Source organism: Colobus angolensis, unplaced genomic scaffold (genome assembly GCF_000951035.1).
Source record: "Colobus angolensis palliatus isolate OR3802 unplaced genomic scaffold, Cang.pa_1.0 Scaffold3, whole genome shotgun sequence".
Taxonomy (NCBI): Eukaryota; Metazoa; Chordata; class Mammalia; order Primates; family Cercopithecidae; genus Colobus; species Colobus angolensis.
In genome coordinates, this window is record NW_012116265.1 from 4,940,906 (window position 1) to 4,950,408 (window position 9,503).

Consider the following 9,503-nt stretch of genomic DNA (forward strand, 5'->3'; position numbering starts at 1 on the left):
GGGGGGGCGCTACTTCTAGGAATCCACAGAGAACAGTGAGAAACCAGGGGTGTTTCTGGTTCCACCCCTTCCTGCGGCACCACCTCCCTTTTGATTTTTTTTTTTTTTTTTTTTTAAGAGGAGGAAGGGTGCAAGGGCAGTATCAGGCCCAACTCCCTGTCCGCAGACCATCCTCCGGGCTGTGGGCCCAGAGGTGCATTTTCTTTTGAGCACATTTCTTCCTTTAAGGCATGGCATCACACTCTCCCTGACCTCTGGGCCTTTCTACATGTTTTTACTTTTTCCTAAAATATGTCCTTCCTCTTCCCTCCTGTCCCCTCCAGTTACTTGACAACATACTTATTTTTCAAATGTCAAACCTGATTTTTTTTCTAGGATGATTTCCCCCACCCCCACTCACCTCCTCTTGAAAAAGTTCGATTCCACTGCTATGTGCTCCTATTTCAATATGCCCCTAACACAGGGTCTGTTTTCCTCACTGTATGCTCTGTAAGGGGAGGAGTTGGGTCTATCATCTTTACTAATGTGTTGCTGAAGCCTCCCTAGGACAAGTAGACATAAATATTGTCGGCCCTCTGTATCTGGGGGTTCTATATCCTCAGATTCAACCAACTGCAAATAGAAAATATGCGAGAGAAAAATAAAAAGTAACAATAGAACAATAAAAATAATATAAATTAAAAATACAGTATAACAGCTATTTACATAGCATTTACATTGTACTAGATATAAGCAATCTAAAGGTGATTTAAAGCATATGGGGCCAGGCGTGGTAGCTTGCGTCTGTAATCCCAGCACTTTGAGTCCCAGGTGGGTGGATCTCCTGAGCCCAGGAGTTCAAGACCAGTCTGGGCAAAATGGCAAAACCCCATCCTAAAAAAAAAAAAAAAAAAAAAGGAATGATGTATGTAGGTTTTATGCAAATACTGCACCATTTTTATATGAGGGACTGGAGCATCCATAGATTTTGGTGTCTGTGGTGGTCGTGGAATCAATCCCTGAAGGATACTGAGGGCTGACTATGTATCTTGAGTTGAATTAAAATTACTAATAAGAATATTGTAAAAACTCTAAGAGGGGCAGGAGATGGATAAGGAAGGGCTAATATAAGAAGAGGTAAACAAATAGTTGTCAGAATGGTAGGAGGAAATCTGAGAATAGAATCATAGAATTATAATACATAGGTGGTACTTATTTTGAGATTACTAAATTGAATGATTGGGGATAATGTAGTACATTTATTAGAAAAAATACCGGAGAAAACTTTGTAATATGATTTTCATTGTCAAAGTAGCTTAATTGGAAATATATACACGCTTGTATTATAGTAACTGTATGTCTAGAAGAACATCTTCATTTAACATTTCAGGTCTTCTCTTGGAAGATAATCCATCTATACGTGCCATATCCTTAGGACATGGTCATATTTTAGTTGGCACAAAGAATGGTGAAATACTAGAAGTGGATAAAAGTGGCCCAATAACACTTCTGGTTCAGGTAATTTTAAATGCTAATTTGCTTTTTTTTCTTTACATACAATTGATTATTTCAATATATAAGAGCCAAAAGTTGACAGTGATGAAAAATAATGTTAAATTAGGGACATATTTGTTAATGTATACAGAAAAAAATTAAATTTGGTTATAGCTAAATGATTGGGTATCAGTAAATATACATATTCTTATATGGAATAATTGCCAATATTTTAAGTAATTTCTTATCACAAAATAAGGGACCTATGAAAAGAAAAACCAGTTGTAATTAATTTAACCCAGTCTTTTTAATTTTATTTATGTAAGGTATATTTGTTGAGCCCAAGGCAATTATTTTTCTCTGAAACTCTTTATTAGACTCTTACATACATAAGACTCTTATATACATAAGATCATCATAGGTCATTCTTAAGTTTCTAAGAAAAAATAAAAATGAATGTGTGATTGTATGCTAAAATTTTATTGTTGAAAATTAAATATCAGTGAAAACATGTAAATAATAAAACAATCCAGAAATATAAAAATTATGTGATAGAGATGTAAAATTAAAAAGCAAGATTAGGTGCTGGTTATATGATCCTTAACATTTCCATCAGGAGTGCTGGATTTGATTTGTAGATTTATATTTCTTCTATGTATTATAGTTTTCTGGAAAATAGGAAAATAAATTAATACCATAAAACAGTAAATGAAATAGGATACATCCTGATGAAAAATTGTCCTTATGCAACTCTACATAGCAACACCAAACTTTGGCTTGCCTTTTTACCCTGAAAAACAATTTTCTTTCTTAATACAGACTTACTTCTCCTGCAACCCCCACTTCACTGTTACAACACCAATGAGCACACCTAGATGAGAACACTGGGCAGGCTTTAATGTTAATGTAACATTTTGATGGGTCAAGGAAGACTTGTAAACAGATGACGAAATGTTGTATGTTAAAATTAACTGGTGTCTTACTGTTTAATTTCACTTACATAATATGCCTTTGAAGTAAAAAGATGGTGAGGTCATGGTGTTTAACATGTTTGTGATGTCTTGGAAAATATTAACACAAGTATGCTTTTACAGATGAATCCAAATATGAAATTATTAAAAACACAGTTTCTTAACTGTGAAAAAAGATTTAGAAGTCACAAATAATGTCTGTTAAGAGAAAAACTTTAGGCAAAATAAATTTAACAGAGTTAATCTGCACATTAAAAGAGGGCTGGCTTGGTGGCTCTTGCCTGTAATCTCAGCATTTTGGGAGGCTGAGGCGCGCAGATCACTTGAGCCCAGGAGTTTGGGAAGATGAGGTGGGCAGATTGCTTGAGCCCAGCATGAGCAACATAGTGAGACCCTGTCTCAGGAAAAAAAAAAAAAATCATGAATTAGGCAGCACTCAGCACTGGAAAAGGCTCAGAGAGATCTGCTGTAGCAATGTGGGCAGTGAGATTTTATAGGCTGAGTCCAGAAGTAAAACAAAAAAAATGTATTTGATTGGTTAGAATGGAAAGACCTCACTTAGAGATTGGTTGGCAGATTCTGACTGGCATAGTCTCTAGTTTCATTTCACTGTTTACATTGGGCTTTGGTTTGCTTACATAGGAACCTAAAGCACTGAACCTTTGGCCTCCCAGTTAAAATTTTTAAAAATGTCCTGTTGTTTTTAGTATTTATTGTAGAGTTCAAGATTTTAATTGTCTTATTATCTTCTTGGTGTTGGAAACAAGATAAGGATACCAGATCACACCATTATTGTCCAGCATTGTGTGTGAGATCTTAGCCAATCCAGTAAAACAAAACACTAATTAAGATGTATGTGTTGGAAAGGAATGGACAACAGTATTGGTATTTTTGGGTATTATAACCTTATACCTTGAATATCAAGGGAATAAACTGAAAAAATATTAGAACTAATTAAAGAGTTCTGTAAAGTGATTTGATGCAAAATCCACTTATAAAAATCAATAGTGTTTCTATATACTAGCAATAACTAGTTAGAAGATATGATATTAAAAATGCTACTTGCTGGCTGGGCACTGTGGCTCACACCTGTAATCCCAGCATTTTGGGAGGCTCAGGCAGGTGGATCACAGGTCAGAGTTCGAGACCAGCCTGGCCAATGTGGTGAAACTCCGTCTCTACTAAAAATACAAAAATTAGCCAGGCATGGTGGCAGGCACCTGTAATCACAGCTACTCAGGAGGCTGAGGCAGGAGAATTGGTTGAACCTGGGAGGTGGAGGTTCCAGTGAGCCAAGATCGTGCCACTGCACTCCATTCTGGGCAACAGAGCAAGATTCCCTCTCAAAAAATAAATAAATAGATAAATAAATAAATAAATAAATAAAATGTTACTTGCACCAGGTGCAGTTGCTCATGCCAATAATCCCAGCTACTCAGGAGGCTGAGGTGGGAGAATCACTTGAAGCCAAGGGTTCAAGATCAGCCTGGGCAACATAGTGAGACCCCCCCCCCACCTCTAAATAAAATAAAATTACCTGGGTTTTCTTGCACGCATGTGTAGTCCCAGCTACTCAGGAGGCTAATGTAGGAGGATCACTTGAGCCCAGGAGTTCAAGGGTGCAGTGAGCTATGATTCCACCACTGCATGGCAGCCTGAGTGACAGAGGGAGACCTCATTTCTTTAAAAGAATGGTACTCACACACACAAAAAAATACAGTAATGGGGAATAAATATAGCTAAAAATATACTCGACCTGTGTTAAGAAAACTGTAAGATTTTACTAAAGAATAAAAGAAATAAGTTTTGTAAATTTAATCACAATCAGAATTTTAATTAGATTTGTTACAAATTCTGGAAGGACATTAAAAACCATATAGAAGAAAAAATATTCAAGAATAGTTAAGAAAGCTTTGAGAAACTCTCCATGCTAGAAATAAAAATATTATAAAATGATAGTAATTACAAGTATAGGAATATGTATACCCTACAGAAGTGTTTACATATATTTAACAACAACAACATCAAACTGTACAGTGGTTGTAACAGCATTATTCCATGGATCAGTTTAGGGAGTAGTGCCATCATAACATTAAGTCTTTCAGTCCATGGACATGGGATAAGCTCCCTATTTAATTAGATCTTCTTTTAACTTTTTCTGAGTGTATTGTAGTTTTCAGTGTATAGATCTTGCACTCATTTTGTTAAATTTATTTTTAACTTTCATTATTTTTAATGCTGTTATAAATACAATTGTTTTCTTAGTTTTGATTGAATATTATTCATTTCTCATATATCAAAATGCAGTAGATTTTCACATTAACCTTATAACCTGTAAACTTGCTGACCTCATTTATTAGTTCTGATAGTTTTATAGTGGATTATTTAGGATTTTCTGTATACAAGATTATGTCATCTGTAAATACACGTAGTTTTACTTCTTCTTGTCCAATCTGGATGCTTGCTGTTTCTTTTTCTTGTCCCATTGTCCTGACTAGAACCTCCACTACACTGTTAAATGTAAGTGGTGAGAACAGAACATCCTTGTGTTGTTCCTGGTCTTAGAGTGAAAGCATCTAGTCCTCCACCATTGAGTATAATGTTAACTTGGGTTTTTCATAGATGCTCCTTACTAAGTTTAAGTTGAGGATTTACTACCTTTTATTCCAAGTTTGTGGAGCATTTTCATCATAGATGGGGAGAGATTTGTCAATTATCCCACTTGGTTGTGGTATCTAATTTTTTATATGTATTGGATTTGGTTTGCCAGTATTTTGCTGAGGATTTTAGCATCAATATTTATAAGGGATATTGGTCTTTAGTTTTCTTGTGATATCTTTGATATCACAAGAAATCAGGCTTTAATATCAGGGTAATAATGACTTTATAATATAATTCAGGAAGGGTTCCCTCATCTTTGTCTCTTTCCCAGACCACACCCAACTGTTAAACTCCTTTAATTGCTAGCTTATTGCTCTATTGTTTTCAGTTTTCAACATTTTTCTCAGGTATAAATTGTACCACAGGCTAAACCAATCAAATTCAGGTTCCTTTAAAGGGATACTTCCCAAGGTTAGTGTTTGAGGTTTGTTTCTGACTCCAAGCAGGCTCCTCCCAGCTGGTTCTCTTGGACGAGCTAGCTGGCCTGTGGTTTAGCCTATATTTCCAGTGAGCCTACCAGTCTCCTCCCAATTACTTTTTATTAGATTTTTTTTTCACAAATTCTGGAAACATATTAAAAACCATATAGAAGAAAAAATATTTAAGAATAGTTAAGAAATTTTCAAAACAATTTTCACCATTTTTGAGAGCATACTTATGCATGAGCTTTTTCACACTCCTCTGTAAATGAAGTCAGTTCCTTTGAGAAGAGATTAGGAGCTATCTGGTTTTCTGGATTGCCTCTCCCTCCAGGCAGAAATCTCTGAACTAGGGCTCTGGAGTTGAGAGTGAGGTCAATGGAATCCTTATCTTTGAGTATTTCAGGCTTTAGGCCCTGAGTACTTGGTAAGGGGAGAGGGGACAGTGGACAGTAGTCTCAGCTGTTCCTGAGTTACCACCAGGACCCCATTATTCTCAGAGGCACCCTATCCAAAGTAGAGCCTCCATCTGGAGGAGGCAGAAGCTATCTCCCATCTGTCAGCTGAGCTCAATAAGAATTTAGCCTCAGCAACAGGAGACTGAGGGCAGGATGAGAAATGCTGACATCCTGCCCTGCCTGGGCAGATAGCGCTCTGACCGGGAGCTGCAAGGAGAGAGAGCCTAGTGTTCTTGGTTGCATCAGTCTCGGAGTTTCCATCTAGATGAGGAGAGAGGAAGGGAGTGGATCTCAGTTTAAATACCATAGACTCTCACTGCTCTTAATAAATTTTAGCAGATTTTCTTGAATAAATGTTCCTTCCTTTGTTGCATCTCCTTGGAACTATTTTCAGAGACTTTAAATGGTTGTGTTTTTTTTAATTGATTTTTACTAGTTTCACTGGTCAGCAGGTCTGTGGAGCTCCTCACTCTCTCATGCAGGAAAGTGCCTCCTGTGTGGCAATTACTAACATTCCAGAGCAGCCGATTCCTATTCTCTCCACCCAGAGAATGTTTTAGGATTACAAGCTAACTTTAATTGTCACTTGATTATATTGTAATTGCCGAGCTAAAGTTGTTACAGAGATATTTTATTGTGTTTCCCAAAGATAAACAGAAAAGTTTTATTAGACTTACTCACTATTCAGTATCCTATTTTCATATATTATTGAATGTTATCTTTAGCTTTATTCTAAATAAAACTGTGTATAAATACACACACACACACGCATACACTAAATTGATCCTATGTTTTCTTTATAGGGACACATGGAAGGAGAGGTGTGGGGTTTAGCTACCCACCCTTATCTGCCCATCTGTGCTACTGTAAGTGATGATAAAACCTTAAGAATATGGGATCTCTCTCCTAGTCATTGTATGTTGGCTGTCCGGAAGCTGAAAAAGGGTAAGAGGCTCTCAGACTTGAACATAAATTAAGCTGTCACGTTTTCTAAGCTTTACAAATATAAGAAAGCAAAACTAGGCACATTTTAAAAAGACTTTAAATATGTTGAAATATTTATTCAACGTCTACTTGTTCATGTTGCCACATAGAGAAACGTAATTGTACTCAGTCTTTGCTTTATGGGACCTCCTATCATCATGTCTAAACTGAGCAAATTTCCAATAACTTGTTGAATAAAGAATATAGGAAGTAAACAGAAGCTAAGTGTTTCTCTCTTTTGTGACTATAGATTATACATAATTTAGGACTGGAAACTTTTCTAAGGCATAGTGGGGACAAAAAATAAAATCAAAAAAGAACTGGAAACTAAGAGGGTAGACAGTTGAGGGAAGGATATTGTAAATAGAACTTAGTCCATTTGTAGGAGGCAGATGAAGCTGTCAGGGTAGAGAGACGGGCAAGGCTCAATTATAGGAGCAAAGCTGTTACTATTAACCTAGGGTAGTTGAAGATATATGGGCAGCTTTGAGTTTCTTAGCAAAGTGGCAGGGAATGTTATAGGATGAGGATACTATAGGAAGAGTGCTAGTTGCAAAAGTTGGGAATAGTTACTGTAAAAAATAAGATAGCAAGGCTGGGCATGGTGGCTCACGTCTATAATCCCAGCACACGTTGGGAGGCCGAGTCAGGAGGATCACTTGAGCTCAGGAGTTCAAGACCAGCCTGGGCAACATGGCGAAACTCTGTCTCTACACAAAGTACAAAAATTAGCCAGGCATGATGGCACATGCCCATAGTCCCAGGTCCTTGGGAGGTAGAGGCGGGAGGGTCTCTTGAACCTGGGAGGCAGAGGTTACAGTGAGCAGAGATCATGTTCCTGCACTCCAGCCTGGGGGACAGAATGAGACCCTGTCTCAAAAAAGAAAAAGCAAATATGTATATATATAGATAGATATCATCAACAGATGAAGGAAAGGATTATCCAACCACAGTAAAGGCCAGTTTGAAGATAGGTAGCATGAATTGTAATTCTTCTATTAACTTAAAAGTCATGGTCTATTCTCTTTTAGAGTTACTGTTAGGTATTTAATGTATAAACAACTAATAATCTAAAGTTTATCACAGTCTCTAGAACACTTGAACTCTGGTCACTGTCCTCCCCTTTTTTAGTTATTGATGTCCAGCTTTGAATTTTTTTTTACCCTCAACAACACCCTTCAATTGTCATTATTATTGTTTTATTCAGTCATTGTTTATTCAGGGTTTTTTGTGCTTATACATTTCTTTGTTTACGTTTTCTTCTTGGATATCATACTTTTTGCTTTTATCATTTTCTTTTTCCTACCTTAGAGTTTCTTTAATGAAAGATTTTTTAGAAATTTACTTAGTTCCTTTTGTCTGAATCGGTGGTTTATCAAGGGCAGAATGGTGGAAGTGGTCTATCCCGGCAGCAAAAGTATTTTATCACTGACATCACTGTTCCTAAAAAGCAGATTAATTTTTATTCAGTTTTATTATTATTTAAAAGTTCTCTATAGGCAGCATATTACCACTTAGAATAAACTGTTACAACCACCCTGACCTTAGTATACCACTAGTCTGAGCATATTTTGATTTTTTACTCTCATTCTTAAATGCTAATACAACTGCTTCTGGAGTTCTTGGTTGAAATATATGAGTCTTCTTGTTTCCACTTCTCTCTTTTACTGTATTCTGCAGTTCTGTAGTTTAATAACATCATGCATGTCTCTGAATTCATGTATGCTGCTTAGGATTTGTTGTGCTTTCTGAATCTGTGGATGTATGTCTTATATTAGTACTAAAAAATTGTCTGCTAGTGTTAGTGGCTCCTTCTGGGACAAGATCTGTACGTTAGGTTGTATAGAAAATTCATGATTCTATACTTTTGTTTTTAAATATTTTTCGTAAGGGCCAGACATGGTGGTTCATGCCTGTAATCTCAGCATTTTGAGAGGCCGAGGTGGACAGATTGCTCGAGCTCAGGAGTGGAAAAATCTTGTCTCTACAAAAAAATACAAAAATTAGCTGGGTGTGTTGGCGTGCATCTGTAGTCCCAGCTACTTGGGGAGCTGAAGCAGGAGGACTGCTTGAGCCCAGGGCCAAGGCTGCAGTGAGCCATGAACACGCCACTGCACTCCAGCCTAGGTGACAAAGCGAGACCCTGTGTCAAAAACTTATATATATTCTTCTATATTCACCTTTATTTTAATTTTTATCATTGATTCAAGAGGAAAACAGGTAGATTTTAACTTAAAAGGCATATGTGTGGTTTTATACTGGTTAATTATAACAAGATCACTAAAGTCATGCTGGATTAAATATTATAAAATATAGTATCTCTTTGAATCTTTCAATAAGCAAATACTGTTTTCCTCAACAAATGAATGTACATCTCTTATGATCATGAGACTTAACATTTTATAAAAAATAATTCACTATAGTTAAAGTAGCTTGTCACAGGAAAATTTCTAGCAAACAACTCAATTTTATGGCAATCAGTTAAAGAAGTATAAAAATGCAACATGGCTTAGTGATTATGATTTTTTTTTTTTTTT

The 9,503-nt window shown here is 36.4% G+C and overlaps 1 protein-coding gene across 1 annotated transcript in view; it reads left to right on the plus strand.

The window, feature by feature from the left end:
- Window positions 1–9,503, plus strand: part of EML5 (echinoderm microtubule associated protein like 5) — a 200,798-nt gene that overhangs the window by 122,807 nt on the left and 68,488 nt on the right. The window contains exons 21-22 of the mRNA XM_011949800.1: window positions 1,370–1,497; window positions 6,786–6,927. Of these exons, the coding sequence (XP_011805190.1) occupies window positions 1,370–1,497; window positions 6,786–6,927 (270 nt within the window). The remainder of the gene's footprint in view (window positions 1–1,369; window positions 1,498–6,785; window positions 6,928–9,503) is intronic.